The sequence below is a fragment of the Bos indicus genome, chromosome 5 (assembly GCF_029378745.1).
Source record: "Bos indicus isolate NIAB-ARS_2022 breed Sahiwal x Tharparkar chromosome 5, NIAB-ARS_B.indTharparkar_mat_pri_1.0, whole genome shotgun sequence".
NCBI classification, from domain to species: Eukaryota; Metazoa; Chordata; class Mammalia; order Artiodactyla; family Bovidae; genus Bos; species Bos indicus.
In genome coordinates, this window is record NC_091764.1 from 55,774,392 (window position 1) to 55,801,870 (window position 27,479).

The 27,479-nt window shown below is 49.4% G+C and overlaps 4 protein-coding genes across 4 annotated transcripts; 2 read left to right on the forward strand and 2 right to left on the reverse strand.

The window, feature by feature from the left end:
• Positions 1-348: 348 nt before the first annotated feature.
• TSFM (Ts translation elongation factor, mitochondrial) lies at positions 349-8,420 on the reverse strand. Its single transcript, XM_019960926.2, has 6 exons — positions 8,276-8,420; positions 7,881-8,051; positions 6,954-7,082; positions 6,033-6,155; positions 2,794-2,881; positions 349-945 (listed from the first exon to the last, which is right to left on the reverse strand). The coding sequence occupies exons 1-6, from the start codon at positions 8,372-8,374 to the stop codon at positions 539-541; spliced, it is 1,017 nt and encodes a 338-aa protein (XP_019816485.2). The 5' UTR covers positions 8,375-8,420; the 3' UTR covers positions 349-538.
• Positions 8,421-8,626: 206 nt separating this feature from the next.
• Positions 8,627-16,237, reverse strand: EEF1AKMT3 (EEF1A lysine methyltransferase 3). Its single transcript, XM_019960929.2, has 3 exons — positions 15,926-16,237; positions 15,696-15,807; positions 8,627-10,485 (listed from the first exon to the last, which is right to left on the reverse strand). The coding sequence occupies exons 1-3, from the start codon at positions 16,100-16,102 to the stop codon at positions 10,094-10,096; spliced, it is 681 nt and encodes a 226-aa protein (XP_019816488.1). The 5' UTR covers positions 16,103-16,237; the 3' UTR covers positions 8,627-10,093.
• A 176-nt stretch (positions 16,238-16,413) lies between these two features.
• METTL1 (methyltransferase 1, tRNA methylguanosine) lies at positions 16,414-20,917 on the forward strand. The gene is made up of 6 exons (XM_019960928.2): positions 16,414-16,826; positions 17,801-17,964; positions 18,886-19,070; positions 19,163-19,276; positions 19,435-19,536; positions 19,705-20,917. The coding sequence occupies exons 1-6, from the start codon at positions 16,714-16,716 to the stop codon at positions 19,858-19,860; spliced, it is 834 nt and encodes a 277-aa protein (XP_019816487.2). The 5' UTR covers positions 16,414-16,713; the 3' UTR covers positions 19,861-20,917.
• Positions 20,918-20,968: 51 nt separating this feature from the next.
• On the forward strand, positions 20,969-26,662 carry CYP27B1 (cytochrome P450 family 27 subfamily B member 1). The gene is made up of 9 exons (XM_019960930.2): positions 20,969-21,749; positions 22,347-22,537; positions 23,035-23,237; positions 23,319-23,519; positions 23,869-24,044; positions 24,251-24,423; positions 24,623-24,701; positions 24,974-25,171; positions 25,722-26,662. Exons 1-9 carry the CDS (start codon positions 21,558-21,560, stop codon positions 25,833-25,835), a joined length of 1,527 nt encoding a protein of 508 aa, XP_019816489.2. The 5' UTR covers positions 20,969-21,557; the 3' UTR covers positions 25,836-26,662.
• The last annotated feature ends 817 nt before the right edge of the window (positions 26,663-27,479 follow it).

The window sequence follows — 27,479 nt, forward strand, 5'->3', positions numbered from 1 at the left end:
GCATGCTACAGACATCAACAAATGAACCACATTTTCCAGACAACTCTAAGTTTGAGTCAACAACTGCAGAAGAGTCCATGTGGCAAAAGTAATGTAACTGGGGAAGTTCCAGGATACAAGCGTAGTCCAAAGCATCACAAAGTAAAACTGAACAAGAGAGGCCTATGTCACAGGAGGAGGAGGGGAAGACTCAGACATCTTGGGGACGCCACAATAAATGCGCGGAAGGGAGAAGCAGCACAGTTCTCCCAGACACTGTCAGCCACTTCCATGAGGCTCACCTGTTGTTTTCTAAAACGTGTCACAAGTCAGGCTCAAAAAAGCTAGACCCAGCATGACGCAAACAAGGAAAAGATTCTACTTTCTTTATTACCTAACAATTTTATTAATAGTTTTACCCACAAAGTATATAATTTCATTTATAAACTCAAATGAAAAACAAATTCTGGGTTTGAAGAGGCTTAGGAAGTAAACTTCTTTTTGTAAATGTCCAGGGTTAAGAATAAACACGTCCTCCTGGGCCCAAATTCTCTGGGATCTATTCGGCATCTGCTGCGTCTTCACCTTCTCCACACTCAAACCGCACAAAGTCTACGACGGACACCCCATGGGGCTGCACGTACTGTCCCAGTGTGATGGAAGGGTCCAGCAAGTATGGCTGGGACAGCATCTTGGTTTCCGCCTCTCCCCCGGGCTCGTCGTCCAGGGAGCCAACAGAGAGGGGAGCCATGCCCACCACGTGCTGCCCGAGGCGGCGGCCAAGGTCTGCGAGGTTTGCCTTCAACTCTGACGTCTCGCAGATGACCAGGGCCCCATACTTCCCCAGCACCAGGTTGTGGAGTGAGGGGCTGTGCATTGCCCCATGGACATAAGAGCCAACATAGAAACCAGCTGGCACCTTCACCCATGCAGCCCGTTTCAGAATCATGTTTTCTCCCAGTTTCCCTGTGAGAGAGCAAAAACAAACAAAAAAAAACATGCTTCCAGAATACAATGCTCATGGTAGTACCAAAATATGCACAGCAGTGGCCAAACCTGGGAGACAGTCGTCTGCATTTATACTGTAGATGTGCCGTAAGATGGAAAGATACCATTTTCAGGACAAAGGAAAAGGGGTTTGGGGGGAGAAGGTGGGAGAAATGGAGCTTACTTTATGGAGCACCAATCAGGTGCCATGCTGGTATTTAGAAACACAGACTCTGGTGTCACACAGACCCTGGCCACACGACCTTATGCAAATAACTTAATGATATAACCCCATTTACTAATTCATCAAGTCTTTTGTGTTCTCATCTGCAAAATGGAGATCATGTCACTTAACGTGAAGGCAGGGTTACTGGGAGAAATAAATAAGAGGTGTAAAAGAACTTATTACTGTATCTGGCCCTCTAATATGAGTACTCCCATCTGGCTAACATCACTACATTAAACTTAGGCTTAGAGAGCTTAAGGAACCTCTCCAAAGCTACAGAGCTAATGTATGGCACAGCTGGAACTCAAACTCAGATCTGACTCAATTCAGGATTTTTCCCCACCAAATCACCACCCCTCCCCCAAACCACCGTAACTGACACAGACTCCTGATCATCCATTATACTGGGGGGAAAATCCCAAACTAAAAGCCCTGGAAAATCTGAAACCCCATGTCATCTGGTGGTTTCAACTTCCCTTCATCAAAAATAAAAAGATAACATCTTTGGAGTTACTTGTAAGAACCAAAACCAGATTCTAGTTCCACCCCTCCCCCAACACTGTTCTCAGGATGCTATCCCCTCCTATCGGAAGCCCAAATATGTCAAAGGGTAGGAAAGGGTAGGAAAATAACGGGGTCTGGGTAAATACCCCTGAATTAGCCATTGTTACATCTAAAAGTCATAGAAGTCATAAACCAAAAGGGATCTTAAAACAGCTCTAAGCACCTACCCAACAGTCAATTCTGAGAAACTGACAAGGCTGAAACACCCAATTCTTCCAGAATTTCTTAAGAAGTTTCATACACAGCTGGCTGGCTGGCTGGTTTCTCAACCATGACTCACTGAAACATCATACATACCTCAAGACGACATGATAAAAACAGAACTGATGCCTTGACTGGAAACATCAGATGAGCAGTGACTTCCCGCAAGCTCCACCCCAGCCCTCCTTCCCTCCTCCTATCAAAGTCGTACAGGAGGAAGGCAAAACCCCTGCTGCTCCCACCACAATGATCCAGATGCGGTTCCTGCAGCCAGTGGTTCTGAAAAAATGTACCTTCACAAACTCAGGATCAGATTTTTTTTTTTAAAGAGAGGACAATTTCCTAAACACCATGCCCTGAAATATTCCTGGATCCCTTCGTAAAGGTGAAACAACCTCTGATGGACTATTTCCTTCACAGTGGATAGGCAGTCAACCAGAGGTCAAAAGGCCATCTCTGCCTAAAGACATGCCTTGTTTGGTCAGCAGTGATACCTGCTAATTTTAATTAGCTGCAAACAGCTAAAAACTAAGATTTTTTTTTTCATACAAATCTAAATCCGTTTAAAGGAATTAAAAAATTCTGATGACAATGGAATCCTATTTCCCTCAAAGTTATCAGGTGGCTTGGTAATGGTTTCCTTCAGTGGAATGTGAGCTTTTCAGGGTGTCCACTGCTCACCAATCTCTAACACGCAACCCACCTCTCGCATTCATATTGTCTGACCTTTGCAGGAACTTGACCTTGTAATTTCTGATCTAGATTTGGAGGAATATCAAAGATACCAGGAGATTCAGTTCTTAATTTCCAGTTTCCATATCCTTACAAATACTCACCAATTGCTAAAGCCAGCTGATCCTTGAGAGAACCCTCTCTCTCAGGTCCTGCTGGAAGTTCAGAGAGCTCAGAGGAATTCAAGAAGCCCTAAGTGTGCAAAGAAAATGAACAAGAGTCATTTTCAGTACAAATGAACATGAGTCAGTCTGTACAGTTCAAATTACCAAGAGACTAAGCAAAAATATAGGTTATAGGTTATTCCTCAGAAAGTTATTTAAGACAGTTAAGTACAAAGAATGTTTTCATTAAGCCAAGGACATTAACAATTGATAACAGCTCCACTTTTATAAATATTTTATTCTATCAACACTCCACCCCCAAATCCATCCCAATCTCTGGCCTAACTTCTTAGAATGTAGCTTCCTAGAAATCAGGAATAATATTTTCATACAATCATAAAATACTAAAGCTAAAAAGTTAGTGGATTGTTGGTAGGGAGGAAAAATGGTGCAAATCCAATGGTAGGGAATTGGATAATAGCTAACAAAACTATTACATATACTTCTATCCTTTGATCTGGCAATCCTATTTCTAGAAATTTACTGTAATACTCTTCCAATGATACAAAAGTGCATACGCACACTTATTCATTGAGCAAATATTTCTAATTGTAAAATACTGTAAAGTTTAAAAGTCCAAACATAGGTGGAGACTGGCTGAATAAACCACAGTACAGTCACAGATAGAATACTATGTAGCTGAAAAAAAAGAAAAGATGCCTCCATGAGCTGGTAAGGAGTATTTCCAGGGTATATGAAGTGAAAAAAGCAAACTAAAAGAATATATACATATTATATCACCATTTGTGTAATAAATATTTGTATGAAAGTGTTAGCCTCTCAGTCATGTCCAACTCTGTGACTCCATGGACTGCAGCCCGCCAGGCTCCCCTGTCCATGGGATTCTTCAAGCAAGAATACTAGAGCGGATAGCCATTCCCTTCTCCAGGAGATCTTTCCAACACAGGGATCCAACCTGGGTCTCCTGCATTGTAGGCAAATTCTTTATCATCCGAGCCACCAGGATGAATTTGCTTATTTTTGCAAAAAGGATAACCAGAAACCAATGAAGTTGGTTATCTACCAAGAGTGGATAGGAATGGGGTAGAAGGGAGAAGGGGGAGTAACACTTGTGTGTGTTGGGGGGAGGTATTACAGTTTTAACTTTCAGAACTTCATTAGTTTTACATATTCAAAGATAAAATTAAGGAGGACTTGGAGTGAAAATGAACACTGACCAAAGAGAAACCAAACAGAAACAAACAGACCAAGCAGAAACAAAGATTCTAACAAAGATTCTAACACTGACCAAACAGAAACAAAGATTCAAAGGAATAACATAACTTCAAAAGGGGGAACACAACTAATCCAAGTTATTTTTGATACAGTCCTTTGACCACATAACTTCAAGGAAGGACAAAAAGAACCTCAAAGGAATCTTGAACTACTTAGTAGGTTTATTACTTGCAGTGATCAGGGATAGTAACTCTGAAACAAAGTGTGTATGCATTGTACAGCAAGTAAATAAGCAAACATACTGAAGTTGCTGGGAGCCAGTGCATTCACTATGAGAGAAGAAAGGTATAAATTACAGAATGGGGGAAGAAAAGGAAGGAGCCTGTGGTGCAGGATTAGAACTGAAACACACACACACACTTCTAGCTCTGCTGAAAGAGCAGAGCAGCAATGACATCTCAGTAGAATTAAGCATACCCAATGCCCAGATCTTCCCCAGAGGAGAGTACGGCAACCTGCTCCAGTATTTTTTTATTTATTTATTTATTTTTTAATTGAAGGATAATTACTTTACAGAATTTTGTTGTTTTCTGTCAAACCTCACCATGAATCGGCCATAGGTATACATATGTCCCCTCCCTTTTGAACCTCCCTCCTATCTCCCTCCGCATCCCACCCCTCTAGGTTGATACAGAGCCCCTGTTTGAGTTTCCTGAGCCACACAGCAAATTCCTGCTGGCTATCTATTTTACATATGGTAATGAAAGTTTTCATGTTACTTTCTCCATACTCCAGTATTCTTGCCTGGAGAATACCATGGACAGAGGAGCCTGGTGGGTTATGGTCCATAGGGTCGCAAAGGGTCAGACACGACTGAAGAGAGTTAGCATGTACACACACACACAATGCCCAGATCTTTGTTTCTAAAAACCATTCCCCCACCAAAAAGGATCAAGACCCCTTGTAGAAGTGGCCAGTTCCATGGATGGGGGCAAGGAAAGTATGACATAAGCCCAGAATATTTTGTTATGCCAAAAAGTAAGGAAATACTTGGAAAATAATAAGCTATACCAAAGAGACAATGGAGACAGCTTGCACAGGCTTAGGTTATACTGGTCAAATCCAGGGATAATTTGAGCATTAAAACGACTAATGGATTATATGATGAATTGTAGCCTACCACATTCAATACACAAGAAGAATCTACAATGGAGAAGGAAATGGCAACCCACTCCACTATTCTAGCCTGGGAAATCCCATGGACAGAGGAATCTGGCGGGCTACAGTCCATGGGGTCACAAGGAGTTGGACACGATTTAGCGACTAAACAGCACAATATCAGGAGTAATTAACATTTATCACAAGATCTCAAGAGAAAGATAAATAGAAGGAAAAGGGTGGTACAAACAAAAAAATTGTTGTGAGTAGTTGGTTTGTTTTTGTTTTGACAATAAGGATGGATCAAAGGCATACGGATATGTCAATAATTTCTTCCTTGATCCTTCTACAGAAAAGAAAATGTTCGGTCTCCTCAATTGTGCCTTTCTCTAGGACCAGTATTTAGAAATCCTTTTCTTAGGACATTCTAGATTCCTAAATACAAAGTTTCACCTGATTTGATGGATTTTTATCCCACGGGCATTCATTCATTCATTAACAGAGATGTAATGAGCCCCAGCCAAGTGCTGGGCCCACCCTTCATGCACCAGAGACATACTAGTGAAAAGACAAATTTCCTGTCTCATGAAACTTATAGTCTATTGTGGAAGGCAAACAAGAAATGAATAAATATAAATTTAATATATAAGCACCATAACAAAATATTTTAAATGAAGCAAAATAAGGGGACAGAGCAATGGGAGGAAAGGTACTCCTCTCCTGAGAAATAAGCAGAGACATGAAATAAGGAAGTGAGACATGAGAACATCTGAAAAAATGGAACAGCAAAGACCCTAAGAGGGGAGGAACAAACCCAGCATGCTGGCGACAACCCCAAAACTCACTTTACTGTATGTGGAGAGTTGATCCTTTAAGTTCTGACAATGCAACAGGGTTCCCAGGGCTACTTGCTGGACCAACTGTTGAAATTTTAAATTTCTGGAAACAAAATCTGTCTCACAGTTCACCTATGGGAATAAATTGATACTGTTGTATAAGCTGTTTACTAATAGTCTCCAAAAGTGTCTTGAAGCAAGGTATTGACAGAACAGGCAGCAGATCCAATAAAACAGAAACAAATGTCTGTGGGATTTTAAAGCTACAGTTGCTCCACTAGCGTGAGGCCAGAAACTTAATGAAGTGATCCCTGCTGTGCCAATAATGAGTCAGCACTGACCTGCACCTTCAGAGATTGGTTCCGTAATGTCCCCAAAGGATTCACTTCAAGTTCACGCCTGCCTGGGCCCGCAAGCCATAATCCTCTCATTCTCTGGGCTCCTCCAATGCCAAACCACTTTTGTGATTCTCATAAGGAGCACGCAACCTTGACCCCTCACATGCACAGTTCAGAGCAGGGTTCAAGCTCCTATGAGAATCAAATGCCACCATTGATTTGATAGAAGACAGAGCTCAGCTGGTAATACAAGCAATCAGGACAGGCTGTAAATACAGAGGAAGCTTCGTTCTCTCACCTGACACTCACCTCCTGCTCTGTGGCCCAGTTCCTAAGAGGCCATGGACCGGTACCAGTCTGTAGCTTGGAGGCTGGAGACCCTCTGGGCTATCCTAATAGGCCTTCCCTCACCAACAACCTGTGCATGTCTATACTTAAATGAATTCAGAGCTAATAACTGGGGTCTCACGGGCTTAATTCTAACTAGCTTTTATGGTTCTCATACACCTCTTCTTTAAGAATGCAAAGATCTACCACAAAGCTCGCACTCAAGGAGACAGTTGCTTCTGATATCTAGAACTCTGATACTCACCTCTACTAACACAGTTGTGTCTCCTTCCTGCAGCAGCCCAATCAGACCTTCTTTGGTCTTCCTCCCATGGAGCCTAGCAGCTTTACTCCAGCCCTCCTTCTGGGCCTGCTTATGGAGCCAGCTCTCTGCCTATAAACAAAAAAGATAAAGGGCAGATGACATAAGCACAGAATTTAGAAAGGAATGGGGCTCTAAAATATCTTCAGGTTCCCCAATTCTTTTTCCTTCTCCTCTAACCTACAACAGAAACTAATCTATCATTTACTGGCAGCATACCACCAAATGCCAAACAGTAGACATTGTGCCTCATGTTTACTAAATTTTTAAAAATTATTTATTTGGCTTGTGGATCTTAGACGCAGCATGAAGGATCTTCCATCTTCATTATGGCATATAGGATCCTTAGCTGCAGCATTCAAACCTTTAGTTGCGGCAGGTGGGACCTAGTTCCCAGGCAGGGATCGAACCAGGGTCCCCTGCACTGAGAGCTTGAAGTCCTAGCCACTGGACCACCAGGGAAGTCCCATGCCTGGTATTTTGGGTAAGTTTAATCTTCACAACAACCCTATGGGGGAGATAGCAGTATTTTCTTTATGTAAAAAAAGAACTCTTAAAGATTAAGTAAGGTATCCAAGGTCGCGGGGATTCTTGTGAGGGTACCAGGATCTGAGCGTTGGTCGTTGGTCTGACTACTATAACAGCCTTGCATGGAACAGTGTGTTAGCCCTGGGACCCTGAGTCAGTTGCTTCAAAACAGGTAAGAGTCAAAGGGTGAGATTGCCATTTAAGTCAGACTCCTGTGTAGGACTGTGTATGGGCCACTGGACAGCAAGTGTGATTTCTACGGTCCCCGGCGCGACCTCTGGAAAGCACTGGGATCGGGCCCGAGTACCTCACCCCCGCTCCCCTCCACTTCCTTCCCCACACCTGTTTGAGATCCCCGCCACAAGTCTCCAGGGCTTTCTTGCAGTTTATAAAGGAGTAGCCCGTTTTCCTCCGCAGCTTCATGAGAAGCTCCTTGCTGGAAGCCGAGGACAGCCAGGATCCAGAGTGAAAAGTATGCCACTGCTGGGGCGACTGAAGCAGAGGGAGCCCGGCCTGGAGGGAATAAGAAGGGATGAGAAGCAGGAAGAGGCGAGGAGCTCCGGGGGAGGGAGCACGTCGGCCGGGGAACGACTTCAGGAGAGACGGGCCCAGGAGGTGGGGGGAAAGGCAGCGCCGGGACGCTGGACCACGAAGAGGCACCGAGGTGGGGAGAAGGGTGAGATGGAGCCGAACGCAGCCAGGGGAGGGGAAGGGAGCGTGCCGGGCGCACGGGAGACCTGCAAGGAAGGCAGCAAGGGACCAGGGCCAAGAGCGCTCAGCGGGCAGCTCCCGGTCCGCGCGACCAGGCAGAGACGCAATGACCGCAGCAGCGACATCTTTCCGGTGGCCGTACAGTGCAGCCGGTCGGCGCACCTATGAAGCCACGGGCCTACGGCGTGGCAGCGGGGCCAAAACTCTGCACCAGAACGCGCCGAGCGGGGACAGCGCCACCTGCTGTCTAGGGGGCGCATTCGCCTTCCCTACTTGGTTTCCTGAGACTATATTTCACAAGAGAGTTATTCCCCAGAGGTAAAATAATGGAAAACATGAAACCGAGTTGTCACAAAATAACAACACAAGACACGTGGTAAGACTTTATGTTTATTTCCAATGCTTATTTCTGTATCTATTTATGGCTCACTGACAAACTTGTGAGGTAGGAGAGTGGGTTCAGAAGTTTGACCAAGGTCACCTAGGGAGGAGGACGGGTGTCCTTCCAACAAACCAGGTAAATTATTTGTTGAACAAGCAGAAATATTTGATGTGTGCCTGGAACCATATAGCCCTACCCTCTAAGGTGATCTGATGGTGAGAAAATAGGGAGCAAATGATCACACAAGACAAAGTACATAAAACCCCAGGAGACAAAGAGCTAAAGGGTCTCAAAGGAGAAAAATCATATTCAAACAGGAGGCTCTGATAAAGCTTTTTTCAGGAGACAGGCTAAGAGCAATGAAGATTTTCAGAGGTAGAAATATAGGCAGGGAATCATCAGAATGAAGGAAGAAGTCAGAGAATTTTGGTGTGGGTTTAGGGAACAAAGAGTAGACCTTTTTTAATTTGGCCAGAGGTTAGAACACATGTAGGAAACCAGTAGGAAATGAAATAGAAGGGTAATTTGGGATCACATGGGATACACTGAGTACCAAGCAGAAGAGCTTATTCTTGCTTCTGTTGGAAGCAGCAGAAGCTAATTGGATCTGATTGTGGAAGATTACAAGAGTTTACAAAACAGTTTGAATGGAAGTGAATGGAGGCTAGGAGGCCACAGGAGGTGATGTGTGACCCAAGGAGTAAGTCAAGAGAGGACCAATCAGAGGCCCCATAGTGGGAGAAGAAAAGAGGTGAGGGCAAAGCACATTAGGAAGGAAGGACTGACAGGGCTTGGAAAGGTACCCCCCCAAAAAATCAAAGAGAACCTGGAACTTAGCGATCAGGACTCCAACTCCAAAAAGACTGAAGGAGCTACAGTCCAAAGGTCAGCTCTGCGGCCTAACCCCAACTTCAGGGCTAGGAAGACTTGACCCAGTTAGAGCCACTGTTCCACTAGACTATCTCTAGAAGCAAGAAGTGGGTGCTCTAAGGTTTCTTGCTTCCCAGTGCCCCCCAGCAAAAGCCCATGTTCTCTGGATGCAGGAGAGATCTTTAATGCTTATTTTCCTTTAAAAAAATTTCTAATAGAATCTGGAAAAAATAATCCATTCTGTATAAAAAGACAGTGGCTGGACAGACAGGATCAGGACTATCTCTCTTCAGCCACTGTTTACATCCCACCTAACCTCCCCTTCTAAAATCCTGGCTGCCCTCTCATCTTCCTCTGCTGAGAACAGGAACTGGGAATTTCCTTTGCACTCTAGCCCTCACAGCAAGGGCTCTAGTATCCCTAACAAGCGGCCCCTCCCTGCAGCTTCCCAGGAGGCTCTCAAGAAACAATGAGGGAAGGAGGAAAGACAGGCAAGGGAGATCCATCTTTTTTTGGTCCTTATGTTTATGGCTCTGGAGATATGGCAGTTCCTTCATGAGAACGAGGGGTTCAGAGGAGCAGAAGGGTGACGTCAAGCAGGTCTTGGTCCCCTGTGCCTGGCCCTATAGATGTTGACATTTTCATCCTCATCCCGCTGGGCCAGCTCCAGTTGGAAATGCTGGGGCAGGAGATGCTGAAAGAAGCTCTCTGTCCCGTGCTCCTCTCTCATCTTGGAGGCCAGATAGATGGTGCCATGGGGCCCGCACAGATGTCGGAGGGTCCCCAGCAGCAGTGGGAAGGTGGGCTCCAGGTACACGATATCAGCCCCCAGCACCAGGTCATAGTCTCCAGGGAAGACATGCTGGTCAATCCCCCAGGACAAGGCGCGGACCTGGGCCCGGCCTCCAGGGGGCACATTGGCCTGGACGTTGCCCTGGATCTGTTCTAGGACCAGGGGTAGGTCAGTGATGGTAACATCCCCCCCTGAGAGAGAGGAAGGAGGAGAAATGCAAGTCAGAGGGACCAACCAAGGGGTTTCAGCTCCTGCCTAGAAGGTCCAGAGACCTCGAGACCTAGAGGATAATGTTTTGACTGCCCAAAGTCCACACTTTGGATTTTAGCTGCCCTAACCTCAGCTTCATCCACTGCCATCTCATTACTCTACATTCTACAACATCAACATTCTCGCTGAGCTAATCTTCAACCTCTCTGCCCAACACACAACAATCATATGTCAGCAGAAGCCTGGGCAGGACTAAGCTGGAGGTGGGCTATGCACCCACCCCCTACTGACACAAACCAGCCTTCATGGATTTGGAAAGCTTCCCAGAAGACATGACCTCAACAAGCAGCCTTAAAGGGCAAGGAGGAGTTAGTCAGGTGAAGCTTCTCAAGCAGAGAACAGAGAGTACAAAGGCCTGGTGATGAGAGAGCACGGCGTATGCAAGGAAGGCTAGACCTCAAAGAAGGTGGAAGGGAAACGTGTTAAGACATGAGAGTACAGAGGAAAATCATTATGACATGCTAAGGAGATCCAGGCTTCATCCTGAGGGCAATAGGTTTAAGGGCAGAAGCAGAGGGTGACGATGATTAGATTAGGACTTCAGAAACCTTCCTTCATGCAGTAAGCACATGTATTGAGCATCTACCAAATTCTGAGGGTACAGAGGTGAGCCAGACAAGACCTTGGCTTTTTCCTTGAGATTTGTTATAGAGGCGAAGACAAGTGAGGTAATGCAAAATACTATTTAGTCATAATCATGGTGATTATTACAGAAACAGGAAATATTCAGAATTCATTCTCCCATTAATAGTCATTATGTGCCTATATGCCAGGTGCTGAGAATACAGCAGTGAACCAATCAGACAAGAATCCCTCCACTCCTAGGATTTACAGTCTAGTGGCTAAAGACAATGACAACAAAAATGAAACAAAACACACTGTAAATCAGATGGTATGCTGAAGCAGGGAAGGAGGATAAGAACTGCTTGAGGGACAGGGCAGGGAATGTCACTTTAAACGGGGTAGTTAGGGAAAGCTTCAAACTGGTAGTTAGGGAGCAGATTATGTTTGAGCAATGACCTATACAAAGTGATGGGGCAGACTCTATGGGTCTCTCAGATTAAAAGGTACCAAATGACGGACTAACAGAAAGAAAAGAGGTCAAGGTAAAACACATTAGGAAGGAAAGACTGACAGAGCTTAGAAACCCCTCCCGCCCCAAAAAAAAACAGCCATAAACGTAAGGACCAAGAATAAGACCTTGAGGCAAGAGTTCACCTAACAAGTCTGAGGACCAGTAGGAATGCCTGTAGCTGGAGAAAAATAAGTGAGAGAAATCATCGTAGGGGTCAGATTCTAGATAGTGCCTTGAAAAAGCAACCAAGGAGTTTGGCTTTTAGTCTGAGTGAGATGGGAAGCTATTGGAAAATTTGTAATGGAAGAGTGTCATAAACTTTATGGCTTTAAGAATTGAAGAATGGCTCTAAAGTGATCACTCTGGCTACTGCGATGAGGAAATACTACGGAGGGGCAAAGTCAGAACAGACCAGTTAGGAGGCGGCTACAGTTACCCAGGTGAGAAGTGATATGGCTTGAACCAGGGCAGCAGTTGGCAGATCCTGAATACATTTTGAAGGTAGAGTCAATAACGGGGTTTCTGACAAATTAGATATGCACTATCAGAGAGAGAGGCTGGTTCCAAGATATTTGGCCTGACAACCAGAAGATCAAATTGTCATTTATTTAGGTGAGGAGGGCTGCAGGAGGAGCAGGCTGGACAGGAAAATCATGCTTTTCTGGACACATTAAGTTTGACATGTTCATCAGACAACCACAGGAAGGTATCAAGTAGGCCGTAGGTTATACAAACAAGTCTGGAGATATAAGTAAGAGAGTCAGAGTCATCAGCATGGAAAGGGTATTTAGAGCTGTGAATACAGATAGAATAGGGGAGAGGTCAAAGGGCTGCTCCTGAGCCCCATTGCACTCAGACTTTCGGTTGTGAAGAGGAACAGCAACCAACAAAGGAGAATGGAAAAAGTGCCAGCAAGGTGGGTAGAACCCAGAAGCGTGGTGTCTTGGAATCCAAAGGAGTATTTCAAGGAGGGAATGACAACTGCCAAGTCCAGGAAGTTGGGCTGATACTGACTGCTGTACTTTTTTTTTTCTTTAATATTTATTTATTTGGCTGCACCAGGTCTTAGTTGCAGGATCTTCAACCTTTGTTGCAGCATTCAGGTTCTTTAGTTGCGACATGCGGACTCTTAGTTTCAGCATGTGGGATCCAGTTCCTTGATCAAGGATGGAACCGAGGCCCCCAGCATTGGGAGCTCGGAGTCTTAGCCACTGGACCGTCAGGGAAGTCTGCTGAGTGCTGTACTTAACAACATGCAGTCAAAAGTGAAGCTCACAATCTTGATGGGAGCAACGGGAATGGAGAAGGCAAGTTGGGGGTGGGGGGGGGTTGTGAGGGTGTGTTCTGGAACGGAATTGAAGAAACAATAGGAAGAGAGGATGGACAGTGAGTATTAACTCTTCTGAGTTTCATCACAAAGCTGAGCAGAGAAATGGAATGGTAACTGGAGGGATGTGTAGGATCTGAGATAGGAGAAATTATAGCATATTTATATGCATAATACACACAAACACACATATGGAATGATCCAGAGAGAAGGGAAAACAGATAATGCAGGAGAGGCAGGGGAGCAGGGTATCTGCTTGGACAATGTCTTTAAATAGATGAGAAGGTTTGGGGTCTCATGAGGCATGAGGGGCTTGACCTTAACTAGGAGCACAGCACGTCTACCACGGTACCAGGAGAGAAGGCAGCGCAGACAGACACAGCTGGGTGAGTAGATGCTGTGAGAGGAACTTGTGGACATTTTCTATAAGAAAAAAAGAAGCAATCAGAAGAGCTGGGGAACAAAGTCATAGGCTGGGGAGAGAGACATTTGGAGGTATGAAGGGTGAAATGGTAAGGAATAAGATGTTTGGGAGAGCAGAAGAATAATTGGATGAGGGAGAGGTAAGAGGCTAGCGGGACGTCATTTAAGGACACATCTGAGGATAATGACAACAAATTTAAAATGAAACCACTCAGCACAATTTTGTCTATAATACTAGAAGTAGCTAAGATAGCTTGGGGGTGGGAGTGCCCTGGAGGCCTTCCCTTGGAAGTGATGTTTGAGCTGAGCACTGAAGAAGGCATTTGCATTAACCAAGTGGCATGAGGGGTATACACATAGAGTATAAGTACAGCCTATGTGAAGGCTCCAAGGAAGGGGACACCGAGTTAGCTTGAGAAACTGGCAGGAGAGCACTAGGTAGCACAAGGAGTCCAAGAGGGAGAGGCACAGAAAGAAGCTACACAGGGAGGCCATGCCAAAGGGACTGGTTCCATCCTGAAAGCAGCAAGAAGCCACTGAAAGATGGGGAAGGTGTGCTGAGAAGATCACTCTGCCAGCTGGGTGCAGCGAGCAGAGGTCTAGGTGGGGGCAAGGAGTAGAAGCAGGAAGACCAGTTTGATTAACTGTAGCCATCCAAGAGAGTGATGGTGCCAAGGACTGGGGAGCCATCAGTGCAAATGGAAAAACAGGAGCTTCAAGAGATTTTTAGGAGTTCAATCAGCCAGACTTGGATAATGGAGATGGGGATGAGAAAAAGGGACATGTCAGAGGTGGGTCTAGATTCCCCACTGGTTGGATGGCAGTGTGATTCACTATGATGGGGAAGCCTGAGGGAGAAACAGGTTTGGTGGCAGAAGATCACAAGATCTACTTTGGGCATGCCAAACTTCTCCCTAGGGAAGCTCAAAGACACTCGTGAAAATCCACGGGAAAGTTGGCAGTGGCCTGAACTAGAGTTGAGGGGAAGAGGACAGACAACTGGGGACGTATTAAGGACATGTGACTCACAGGAATTGCTGACTGCCAGGATGTGAGGGGAGAGGGCAATGGATGAGAATGACACCCAGATTTCTGAGTCGGCAGCAGAACAGAAGACAAAAGAAGAAGTCAGTCTGGAAGCAAGTGAAAGGTGTTTCCCTTGATATTATACATCTTTTCTGCCATTTTAGCATAGCTGCCCACTTATCCACTCATCCTTCATGGAAAGCTGCTGGTGACATTCCTTCGGTTCTTTCTGAGTCTGCTATGTTCATACTCCTCATCTGATAGACCATCTTCTTGCTGGATTCCCAGAGAGTCAAGGGAGACATGGCCAGAGCATGTCCACTGGCTCTGCACATAGCTCTCCATAACATCCTGTAACATCTTCCCCCATCTTCAACACTAGACCATAAACTCCTTGGGGAGAGGAAATCTGTCTTACTCATTGCTGTATCCCAATACTTAGCACGATTCTTGGCACATATAGGACTCCAAATACATGTTGGTTGAATGAATAGAATAGAATAGAATGAATAGAATAAAAGAGTGAAAGCCTGCTACTGGGAAGACTTTTCTGAATGTGTTTTGTGTTATGTCCCTATGAACGAGGACATGTTAATTTGCATTCCTAGGGAGATGTCATCATAAGTGTTTTTAAAGGAATGTTTTCAGTGTGAGGTTTTGCCTGCCCATCAGATTATAAACCAAGGAACTTTTTCCTTTGTGGTTTTTGATTCTTCACAAAAATAAAGCAGAATTTTTACCTTTTTATTTCCCAAGTCGGCAGTGCCTAATTCCTACACCACTTCCCACAAAACACAGCCTAACCCTCAAAAACTCATAAGCTTGTTCCTCCCAAGCAATCAAAACCTAAAGAATCAAAAATATATTCACAGTGAAGTTATAAAGCACTCATGAGGTTTAATACCTGCAGATTGCTCCCTCTAGAGAGTAATTCCATATAGACATTTTAACAGAAGACCATATCCAAAGCAAAGATTTTTTCTGACAGCATTGTCCAGGAAATCGCAAAAAGGTAGGAAAAACTCCTACTAAGGCCTGCCCAAATTTTATTTTCTGCCCACCCCCACCCCCCAAGTCAATCACCATGGGTGCCAGAACAGCGAATCAGCACTGTCTGGCACACAGGACCAGGCAGGGGCAAAAAAAAAAAAATTGTTTGTTATAAAGAAAACACTGTGTTGGTCCCAAAGCACTCCCCTCCCTCTTTCAAGAATCCAGGAAGTGACAAGTTCTCTACATCCCCATTCCCCTCACCCGCTTCCACCGCAAAGCTCACGCACCCTGCAGCGCTGCCAAGATTCCCACGATACCAGTCCCCGCGCCCAGTTCGATCACTTTCTTGCCTCGGAAATCCACATTTTGACTCTCGAAATAGTTGCACAGGCTTAGAGCCTATAGGAGAAAAAACAGAAAATATAAGATTGCAGCGGGGATGGCTCCATTATGGGAGAGCGGGAGTCCGGGGTCTGACCTCCCCGCGGACCCTAGCCCAGGGCCGCCCACTCCTCACCGCATCCCACACGCGCGCTGCCACCCCGAGGCGGGACCCGAAGTTCTCCGTGATATTCAGCACGTGCCCACAGAAGCAGAACCTGCTCTTCTCCGAGTAGCAGTCGGCGAAGAGCCCGACCTCACGTGGGAACACCGAATCGGGCTCTGACTCAGGATCTGGGCGGGAATCTGCCATCTGGCCGAGAGAGTGCCCTGACGCCAGCCAGCGCTCGGATCCCTGATCTGAAGCGGGGTGGGGGATGGGGGACAGCGAGCCCCACGGCTGCCCCGTGGCACCGAGCCCCGCCTCCTCAAGTTTGCCCTCCTTCCTCCAGTCTGACTTCCTGGAGGTGGGATGAGGAGCTACCTCCCTGGCTCCGGTCCCCAGCGCACACCCGACGGGATTTGCACAGGGCTACAGGGGGTCGGACGCAATGCACTGTTCGGAAGGAGAGGAGGGGAGAGGAACGAGGATTAATTCAACTTAGGAAAGCGGGGTCCCTGGACCCCTCTCACCTGCGGGGTGCACAGGGGCCTGCAACAGGGATAGTAACCCAGACCAAACAGAAGAAGGCTAACGATAGAGGCTGGGTGCGAGTCTGGCCTTGCCAGCCCAGTTAAATACCAGCGGCGCGGAGGCACCCTCCAGCGGGGCCCCGCTGCGGTCCTCCCTGCCCAGCCCAGCCGAATTCACTCCTGGGGCTTTAAGGGGAGGCCTCTGAGCATACGTGCCTGACTGCGTCATTCTCGTGCGTCCAGAGCCTAGATCTCCACGTGGGTTCCGTAGAGAAACTCGCTCTGGACATCATGGCGGGAACCGAGACTGGGGACGCAGCAGGAACCGAGGCCCCACAGCCTCAGAAGCGCTACTATCGGCAGCGGGCTCACTCCAACCCCATGGCGGATCATACGCTGCGCTAGTGAGTGAGAGAGGCAGGGCGAGCAGGGAAACGAGAGGAGGGCAGACTTCTCGGATTAGCCCGGAAAAGCGATCGTGTTGGAATGGTTGGGAGGGTTTAGGGTACGCTTGGGAGGATCGCTGGGTGACGTCAGTTTTGTGTGTGGTGGCGCGGGGGTCTGGGTGGGTAAGGTTCGGCAGAGGGCGGAGTTTGCGGGTTGCAGGGGGCGTGGTGTTCTGGCCAACGTCTGGGTAGGATTGCTAGGCTGGGAAGATAAAGAAATTTTTCCTGAGACTACAGTGATGGAGGAAGAATGTAGTTTCCATCTTTCAGTTTCATCTGTGAAATTTAACAAAAGGCAAACTTGGAGGAAAGGATAAATTGGGAGCCTGGGATCCACATGTACACACTACTAAAGTAGATAACTAATAAGGACCTCCTGATAGCACAGGGAACTCTACTCAATCGTCTGTAATGACCTATATGGGAAAAGATTCTTAAAAAGAGTGGTTATATGTATATGTGTAACTGAGTCACTTTGCTCTATAGCATAAACTAACACAACATTGTAAATCAAGTATACTCCAATAAAATCAGTTTTTTTAAAAAAAGAGGAACTTCCACACAACCCCACCCACACCTTACTCCATCCTCTTCCCGCAGAGAACTTCAGCAAAGACAAGTCCCAGTGCCTTAGGCAGCCAGTCTCTGGGACAAGGGGAACTTGAACCCCAGAAAGGAGAGATGCACAGTCACATCAACCCTGGAAAGGGAGATAGGCGGATCACAGTCATGGGCCCCATGATAGGCCGATGATTCATACTGGGGGTTAAGGGTGGTTTCCATTGTGCTCCCTAGAGGCCAAAGGGCCCACTCTTACAGAATTTTTGAGAAACCCTCCTTTCATGCATCTCCCACCCTCACCCATCCACCCACACACATAGTACCACTTCCACAGTGGCGTAACCACATTTCTCTCGTCTTCTCTCCGATAGCCCTGTGAAACCAGAGGACATGGACTGGTCTGAGCTATACCCAGAGTTCTTCGCTCCACTGCCTCAAAATCAGAGCCATGACGACCCAAAGGATAAGAAAGAAAAGAGAGCTCAGGCTCAAGTGGAGTTTGCAGACATAGGCTGTGGCTATGGCGGCCTGTTAGGTAACACTCTGGCCCTCTCTCTGGGGCAAGGAGAGGCAGTGCCTAGGTTCTGCCACCTCAGCAGGTTTGCTGGGGGCCATAGTTGGCCTTTCCCCTTCGGACCAGACACTGCTTGCTGTGACATCGTTGTGAAGAACCTCCACCTTCCCTCTACTCTGGGTCTGTGGCCTTCGCCCAGGAGAAGGGAGGGGGCTGCCTCAAAGCCTCTTAGAACTTGAGTTGTCTTGGTCTGGCCCCGCTTCTGGCTCTGGTCCCTACATGAGCCGTTTCACCTGCCAGGTGCCGGGTCAGTGAGCTGGTCAGCACAAGCGTCAGAGATTAGTCGCTGTGGCCAATGATCCTGAACTGTCTTTCTCGGGGATTCCACCCCTCTCTCCCTTCCCCCTTCCTTGCCAGAACTCATTCCTTCTCCAAGATACTATTTTCAGATTTCTCTTATATCGTCTGTGTTGTCCCAGCCATGCATGCTAGACCTCCTTCTCTATGTCGAGCTCTTCCATGGAAATAGCAGCATGAGAGAGAGGAAGAGCATAGTACTTGGTGGCGGGAAACCACGGTTCCAAGTTCCAGTTCTGCCTCTTCTTAGCTCTGTGGCTTCAGCCATTTCCCACACTCAGTTTTATCATCTTTGCAGTTTACCACATAATGTCATGAGAATTAAGTGAGACAATGTGTGGAAACACTGTGAAGACTTTAAAGCATGTGCGAAGACATGTGTATTGCCAGGCCTTCCCACTTCCGGTTCTGGTGACAATTTTGGGGTGTCCCTCAGCCTTTTCAGCACAGAGCTATCCATAGAGGTAGCTCTCTGGCCACACTTTCCGTTCCTGATTTGGGTAATTGCTGATTGAGGCTTCCTTTCCCATGTTGACCCCGCTGTACATCCTGTAAGGATGAGGTTGATTTTATTTCTGTGTCCAGTGGAACTGTCACCGCTGTTCCCAGACACGCTGATTCTGGGTCTGGAGATCCGGGTGAAAGTCTCAGACTATGTACAAGACCGGATCCGGGCCCTGCGAGCCGCTCCTGGAGGTGGTTTCCAGAACATCGCCTGTCTCCGCAGCAATGCCATGAAGCACCTTCCTAACTTCTTCCACAAGGGCCAGGTGGGGCCGGGCCCCAGGGGGTTAGGCTGGTAAGCAGGTGGGGTGTGGAGGCCAGGCTCTCACCATCCTGTTGGTGCTCATCTGTCTCACAGCTGACAAAGATGTTCTTCCTCTTCCCTGACCCACATTTCAAGCGGACGAAGCACAAGTGGCGAATCATCAGTCCCACACTGCTGGCAGAATATGCCTACGTGCTGAGAGTTGGGGTGAGTCGAGAGCAGGAGGGAGGACGGGGTGAGGGGTCTAATAAGGGGCCTTCCAACCGAGAATTCAGTGGGGGTTTGTTGGGGGCTCACCACCATCCCCATCACCCTGCTGCTCGACTGCTTGCAGCACCCCCTCCAGAGTGACTTTGCCTGTGCAGGGGCTGGTGTACACCATAACTGACGTGCTGGAGCTGCATGAGTGGATGTGCACCCACTTTGAAGGGCACCCCTTGTTTGAGCGTGTGCCTCTGGAGGAGCTGGTAAGTAGGGAGCCTAAGAGAAACTGTGGAGAGTTACGGAAAGATCCTTGCCAGAGTGGTTCTGTCTTCTTTGAATCCAGCTTAATGCCCAGAGGATGGGATGAATGTCTAGGGACCAGGGCAATCTGAAAGATGGGCGAGGACTTACTGGACCCTTCCTTCTCCCAGAGTGAAGACCCCATTGTGGGACATCTGGGCACCTCAACCGAGGAGGGAAAGAAAGTTCTACGCAATGGAGGAAAGAACTTCCCAGCCATCTTCCGAAGAATACAGGATCCCGCCCTCCCGGCAGTGACTCCCACTCCTACCCCTCCTGGTCACTGACTTTGCCTTTGCCTTAGTGGAACCCCATATTTGGGGGACTGGAAAGGAGATCAGGCCCTTGGACCTTCCCAGCTGAGCCTGCTACAGAGAGAGCAGGCAGCAGTCTCTCAAGTTGAAGAGCTGCCCAGGGCAGGACCCTGGAGTTCAGGACTGCCCCAGACGCCTCTTACCTTCTTGCCCTTCCAGTGGCAGCAGAAACCCAAAGCAGCTGACTGGGAAGGTCAAAAGACCTTGGACCAGAAGGGATCCTTGGAAAGAAGTGGAGACTTGCTCTTCCTTAGCATTCCCTTCTCCTAGGAGCTCTCCTTCTCAGCTGGAGTGAGGAATGCAGTTCTCCACTGTCCATCTACACTGCCTGCTAGACTCAGATCACCTGCCTGCTCATGTTTGCTTTATGGTTCTGAGGGTAACATGTATGTGTGTGCACATAACATGCTATGTTTTTGAGGAAAGGCTAGAGTGTGTATCACTCCCATCCTCTCCCTGCCTAAGACTTGACCTGGGGAATTCGTGTTCCCTTTGTTCTTGCTGTCTTTGGAGATCCTGGGTGTGGTGGTGGAGACCCCCTGCCTTCTCCTGTTGACCTTTGCTTTAATTTCAGAGCTGACTGACTAGCACTGAACCTGCTTGGGGAGGGAGGGGGGCGGGAGTAAGGAGCAAAGAGCTGAACTGGGGAGGATTCTGAGGCTAAAAGTGGAAAGGGGCTGCTGACTAGAACTGCCCCCCGCCCCCCCCCCCCCCCCCACACACACACACAGGAGACTGCGTCAGCTGGAGAGTCAGAACTCTAGCTCCTCAAAGAGTAAGAGGCAGAAGAGGCACAGCTGGAGCTCTCAGATTCTTGCCTCATTGGGCTGCACCTTTTCTGTACCTGAGAGCCCTTGTTCTGTCCAGGAGCCCAGAAAAATCTCTCAACTTTTCTAGTTTGCAATAAGTTTCTTCATTTCTGCTCCTCAAGTCTCATATTCCCATGGCTGGTAGGACAGGGCTTGTTGACCCAAAAGACCAACCCCGTCTCCTCAAGGAATAAAAATGAAGGCTCCTGAAACCATTTTAACCCATGATCCCACCTGCCCTCTGTCCAGTTGGGAGCGGGGCGGGGAAGGGGGCGGCGGCCGTCGCAGGGATAGGGGCAGGGGGAGCCATGTGGCAGTGCAGAAAAATTCTGCTCAGGTACAGAAAATGTGCAGCCCTAAGAGGCAAGAATCTGAGGAGAGCTCCAGCTGTGCCTCTTCCGGCTCTTAACTCCTTGAGGAGCTGGAGGTCGGGGAATTCCTGAGGAGGGCCCCGGGGGGGCGGGGATGGTGGTAGTGGTGGTGGAGCGGGCCGAGCTCCCTGGGGAAGTGGTGGGAACACCAGAGACCGAGTCTGTATCTTGGTCAACTAAACCTCACCAAATAGACTTTCTGAGGAAGAGATCTTTAGGCTGATGGACTAGGGCACCAGCCCAGGAGAAACTGAGGCAAGCCTCGCCTCCCGAGAGGGTCATGGTAACATGAGACCCAAGGGAGCTGCCTTGGCCGCTCCAGCCCCGCCTGCTGTTTCTGGGTGCTAATCCCCAGCATTGACCACTCAGGAGAGAGGATTGGCTGAGGAGCTCGGGGAGGGGGCGTCGCCACTACCGCGCCCAAGAGTTAAATAGAGGCTGGGCAAGATGCTCTGGAGGAGCGAGCTTTGGTGGGTTCCGGAGCCAGACCATGACCCAGACCCTCAAATTCGCATCCAGAGTGTTCCATCGCGTCCGCTGTCCTGAGCTGGGCGCCTCACTGGGCTCCAGAGGCTCCGACTCAGCGCCCCGGGTTTTGGCGGACATCCCAGGCCCCTCCACGCCCGGCTTCCTTGCGGAGCTTTTCTGCAAAGGGGGGCTGTCACGGCTACACGAGCTGCAGGTAGAATGGGGCGCCGTTCCCACGACTGAAAGCTGGGGAGGTTGGCTTCCACAAACCCTAGTGCAGAACGTAGCAAGGAGGGCCGGTGGGAACGGATGCCCATGCGTTACGGAAAAGACGAAGTTGGGACTGGGGCCGGTGGCTCCCGAGACGCGGAGTCCTCTGGATACCCCGCGGAGGAGTGCGTTCAAAACGCCCCTTCTCGCGATGCAGGCGTCTGGAGGCTCGCAGATCCAGAACAAGTGCGCGGGAGGCGGGACTCTCTTAAAGCTAGTACGCTCCTATACCTTCAGGAGGGGCTCGTCCTAAGATGAACAGTCCACGGGAGGAGACTTTAGGGATTTATCCGCCCAGGTGGTGAAAGAGAGGTGCTGAAAGTCAGCTTTGCGCCCAGCTTCTCCGTTTTGCCCATCACACCCAGACTTACTAGGGATGGGGAGTGAGGGAAAGGAGAGGGGTTTGCAGCATCAGAGCCATACACCACTTGGGAGCAGAAGCTCCCCTTTTCATACCCGAAACAGCGCCCTTGGAGTTGGCGCAGGCCAAGCCGGGACCTCCCGGCCCGGATCTCCAGGTCCGCCGCTCGCATTCTCCCAGGTGCAGGGCGCCGCGCGCTTCGGGCCGGTGTGGTTGGCCAGCTTCGGGACGGTGCGCACCGTGTACCTGGCGGCCCCTACGCTCGTCGAGCAGCTGCTACGACAGGAGGGACCCCGGCCCGAACGCTGCAGCTTCTCACCCTGGACTGAGCACCGTCGCCGCCGCCAGCGGGCTTGCGGATTGCTCACCGCGTGAGTCCTCTGGCCCCAAAGCCCCCGACGTCCAGCTGCTTTCCTCCCTTGCGGCCCGGTCTGGAGACAGTCTGGGGAGGTGGAGGTCGTTCTCCCCAACCTTCTGGCAAATCGAGGTTCCCACCCCAGTCCGTTTCGCTCAAGCTCAGGTGGAGCCCGGCTCTCGTGCTTGTTCACCTCTTTATCTTTTGAAGCCGGAATCTTGGGGACTCGCGGAAGGGGCTGAGGCACCAGGATCTAGATGCAAAGGAAGATTCTGTGACTCAGCTTACCCAGGAACCCAGGCCCCTCCGGGGCAGGAAATGAGTAATGAGGAGGGGGGAAGGAAAGCGGGTGCCGGCAGGATCAGGTTTCTGTTCTCCCGAGGGAGAAGACGCTATCCCTCTCCTGGCCACCCCAGCCCGACACGCTCCATCTCCAGCGCCACTAGCCCCGTCGGGTCGCCTCTCCACACCACCGTCTGCCCTGATGCGCCCCCTCTCCGCACCCCCGCACAGGGAAGGGGAAGAATGGCAGAGGCTTCGCAGCCTCCTGGCCCCGCTGCTCCTCCGGCCTCAAGCGGCAGCCCGCTATGCCGGGACCCTACACGGCGTGGTGCGTGACCTTGTGAGGCGACTGCGGCGCCAGCGAGGACTGGGCGCTGGGCCGCCCTCCCTGGTTCGAGACGTGGCGGGAGAGTTTTACAAGTTTGGACTGGAAGGTGAGTCCCAGGACTGGAACACGCGTAAGAGGCACCTGGGCCGGGTCTCGAGGTGCCCTGACAGCGCCCCCTCCCGGCCAGGCATTGCTGCGGTGCTGCTGGGCTCCCGCCTCGGCTGCCTGGAGGCAGAGGTGCCCCCAGACACAGAGACCTTCATCCGCGCGGTCGGCTCGGTGTTCGTGTCCACGCTCTTGACCATGGCGATGCCCAGCTGGCTGCACCGCGTCGTGCCCGGACCCTGGGACCGCCTCTGCCGAGACTGGGACCAGATGTTTGCATTCGGTAATGCACAGACGGGTTGGGCTTCCCAGGTGGGCTGGGCTTTCCAGGTGGCGCTAGTGGTAAAGAATCCGTCTGCCAGTGCAGGAGACATAAGAGATGAAGGTTCGATTCCTGGGTCGGGAAGATTCCCTGGAAAAGGGCATGGCAGCCCACTCCAGTATTCTTGCCTGGAGAATCCCTATGGACAGAGGAGCTGGCGGGATATAGTCCCTGGGGTCACAAAGAGTCAGGGACATAACTGAAGCGACTTAGCAGGCACACGCACAGCAAGGCACAGAAATGAAGTGGGGATGGGGGAACATAAAGCTGTTCCCAGGTGGTGAGGAACACCTTGTCCCCGTCCGCACAGCCCAGCAGCATGTAGAGCAGCGAGAGGCTGAGGTAGCCATGAGGAACCAGTCTGAGAAGTCTGAGGAGGACATGGGACCTGGGGCACACCTGACCTACTTCTTGCTCCAGAAAGAGTTGCCTGCCGCGTCCATCCTGGGGAATGTGACGGAGCTGCTTCTCGCTGGGGTGGACACGGTGAGGTTCTCCCTCTGTGTTGGGAGCCCCACTTCCATAGCTTAACCTCCTCCATCTTGGGGCTATTTCCCTGCCGCTGGAAACCCACTGTGGTCCTCTAGGCCAGCTTGGCTTAGCACCTCCTGGGGTCCAGACTGCCTCATATCCTGCCCCCTATGCTGGGTCCCCACTCTCAATACCTCTAACGCTTCCCCCTGTCCCCGCAGGTGTCCAACACTCTCTCCTGGGCTCTGTATGAACTCTCCCGGCACCCCGAAATCCAGACAGCACTCCATGCTGAGATCACAGCTGCCTTGGGCCCCGGCTCCAGTACCCAACCCTCAGCCACTGCTCTGTCCCAGCTGCCCCTGCTGAAGGCCGTGGTCAAGGAAGTGCTAAGGTGAAGGGGCAGGAGAGGAAAACTAGAGAAAATGCTGGGGGAAGGCTGGGGAAGCATACAGCGGGTGGGAGTTGGGAGAGGGGATGCAGGAAAATGGTACTCTACCCTTGGCCAAGAATGGGTGTGGAATTTGGGTGGCAGGAGAGGGCTATAGCCCGTGCTTCACCTTGTTGTCTCCCTTTTGTGCTCTGCCATCCAGACTGTACCCTGTGGTACCTGGAAATTCCCGTGTCCCAGACAGAGACATTTGTGTGGGTGAATATATCATCCCCCAAAATGTGAGTAGAGCCTATGGGCCCCTCCTGCTAAGCCATCCCTACCTTGGGACTGGTCCTGTTCTCAGATACTCTCCATAAGCCCTTCAAACCCTTTCCTTGGCCTGGGTGCCTCTCTGGGTTATAATGGGGCAGTAGAGAAAAGTAGCTCCGGAAAACTTCCGAATCACAGTCAACCAGAACCTGCCTTCCTCCCTATCCATAGGTCCTGTTCTCTACCACCCTCCTGGCATTCCTGGGCCAAAATTGACAAGTTTGTTTTCCTCCCTCACCAGACGCTGGTCACTCTGTGTCACTATGCCACTTCAAGGGACCCTGCCCAGTTCCCAGAACCAAATTCTTTTCGTCCAGCTCGCTGGCTAGGGGAAGGTCCAGCTCCCCACCCATTTGCATCTCTCCCCTTCGGCTTTGGCAAGCGCAGCTGCGTGGGGAGACGCCTGGCAGAGCTTGAGCTGCAAATGGCCTTGGCCCAGGTGAGTGATCTAGATCTTCTACCTTCCCCAGAGCAGAGAGCTCTAAAGCCATGATCTCTCCTTCTGATAGTCATTTTTTATTGTTGTTCAGTCACTCAGTCATCTCTGACTCTGCAACCCCATAGACTGTAGCCCACCAGGTTCCTCTGTCCATGGGATTCCTCAGGCAAGAATCCTAGAGTGGGTTGCCATTTCCTTCTCCAGGGGATCTTTCTGACCCAGGGACTGAACCCACATCTCCTACTTGGCAAGTGGATTCTTTACCACTGAGCCACCTGGGAAGCCCTCCTGATAGGCATATGGAAATATATAAGACTTGGGAGACCTAATCCTCTGAAATATGTCAGTCCCATCACAGGCCTGGAGGGTGAGGGTTTTTGGACTATCTTTTTCCCTACCATAATCTCTTACCCTCATTGACTAAGACATCCCCTAGTAGCCACAGGCGCCATTCCAACACTGACCATCCTAACACTAATAATGCCTATTACCAATCAAGCCCACCATTGTAGACCCCTCCATAGTGATAGCCTTCTTCCTCCCTTTCCAGATCTTGATCCACTTTGAGGTACAACCTGAGCCAGGTTCTGCCCCTGTCAGACCAATGACCCGGACTGTCCTGGTACCTGAGAGAAGCATCAACCTACAGTTTGTGGACAGATAATATGGTGGAAGCAGACTGTCATTACCGTTTCTCTCATCATAGGGGTTTATTAGGCATGAGACCAAGAGATGTATGTTTCTCTGCAGTCTGTCTGGTTAGAGAGACCATAGCAAAGTGCTTGAAGCAGCCCTGATCGACGTAGGAAGTATGTACCTGGCCTGACCCAGCAAGCCTTGAGAAAACCATGACCCATTAACCTGCTTAGCCCTTCTAGTCATATCATATGCGTCCTTCAAGGGCCAACTTCAATTTTAACTAATCATGCTGGGTGGCCTGACGGAGAATTCAACCACTGGCCTTTTGGAGCTTCACAGTGTTTACCGATGCTGCTGGCTAAGCACTTGCCATAGCCTGAGCTGTGTGTGTATCTGGTCTGCCCCTGGTTGATCCTCTGTTGTTGCCTGTGAGCTCTTTGAGAGGAAGGATGAAGCCTTATTCTGTCTTCATACACCTTGCCAGGGCCTGTCCCTGACTGGAACACCATGTAGACTCTCAGATTCTATCTGGATGATGTGGCAGAAGGGACAAGCAGCTTACCAGGCTCTGTCTACTCTGCTTCTTCCTCATCTTGCCCCTAGCAAGGTGAGTCTATCCTCACCTGGGTTATGATTTTTTTAAAAGCTCTCCTTGGCTCTCTGGTCACTATTAAGTTTGCTTGCCCCACCACTTAGATCCCAGGCAGAGATGTCTTTGGACCGAAGTCCTCCTTTTACATATTGAAGTTTTTTAAATACTGTTTTCAAATTAAAAAATTGCTTTGAATGTTCCATCCTTGACTTTTGACTGACTTATTTCCCTCACTTCCTACAAAGACCTGGAGGTAAGACCTTGACCCAGATTCCCTACTTTGGTTTCTCAGGTCCCTGAAGTAACCACCCGCAGGGCCCCCCGCCCCCCCCCACTGCCTCCATAACAATGGGAGGTCTAGATACTTGGGAGAAAGGTTTGCATCACAAACCCAGACACATTTCTATCTGTGGGAACAGCCAAGTCTGGCTGCCTGTAAGAGATTGAGGAAGGGTAGTGTTGAAAAGTAGCTTCAAGGGCTAGGCTGTTAAAAGGGGTGGGGAGGGACTTGCAGAGATGGTTGACTGTCTGGTAGACGAGTGTTTTTGGAACCTGGACTGCCAGGACTAAAAGGACACCTTAGCATGGCCACTCTGCCCTCTTTAGAGATGTTGCTCCAAGGTAATTTCCTTCAGAGAAAGATAAGGATACAGACAGAGAGGTGATGTCAGAGAGGATGAACGCCAAGTGTGAGGGTGGCTAGAAGCCCTAGGGCACCAAAGCAGAAGAGGAGTGGGCCGCAAGAGTCCCTGTTCCCCTGAGTCAGCACTCTCTGGCCCCCCCAGAGGCTGGACTCAGTTCTCTACTCGTAATGTATATAGATTAACTCATCTTCCATACAAATAAATCTCTCAGCACCTTCCCTGCAGCGCCTTTTGTAGCCTAGCTTACCCACCCCATGTCAGGACTTGTCCTCCTTCTTCCTGCTCCCCTCCATTCCAATTAGCAGATGGAGACGGAGATTTCACTTCACACTTCCTCCTCCTCTCACTACCTCAGCCCCTGCCCTAGACATGGCTCCCTTCCACAGAAACTCCATTAGCCACTAGCCTTCTGGGGGTTATCTATTTATGTTAA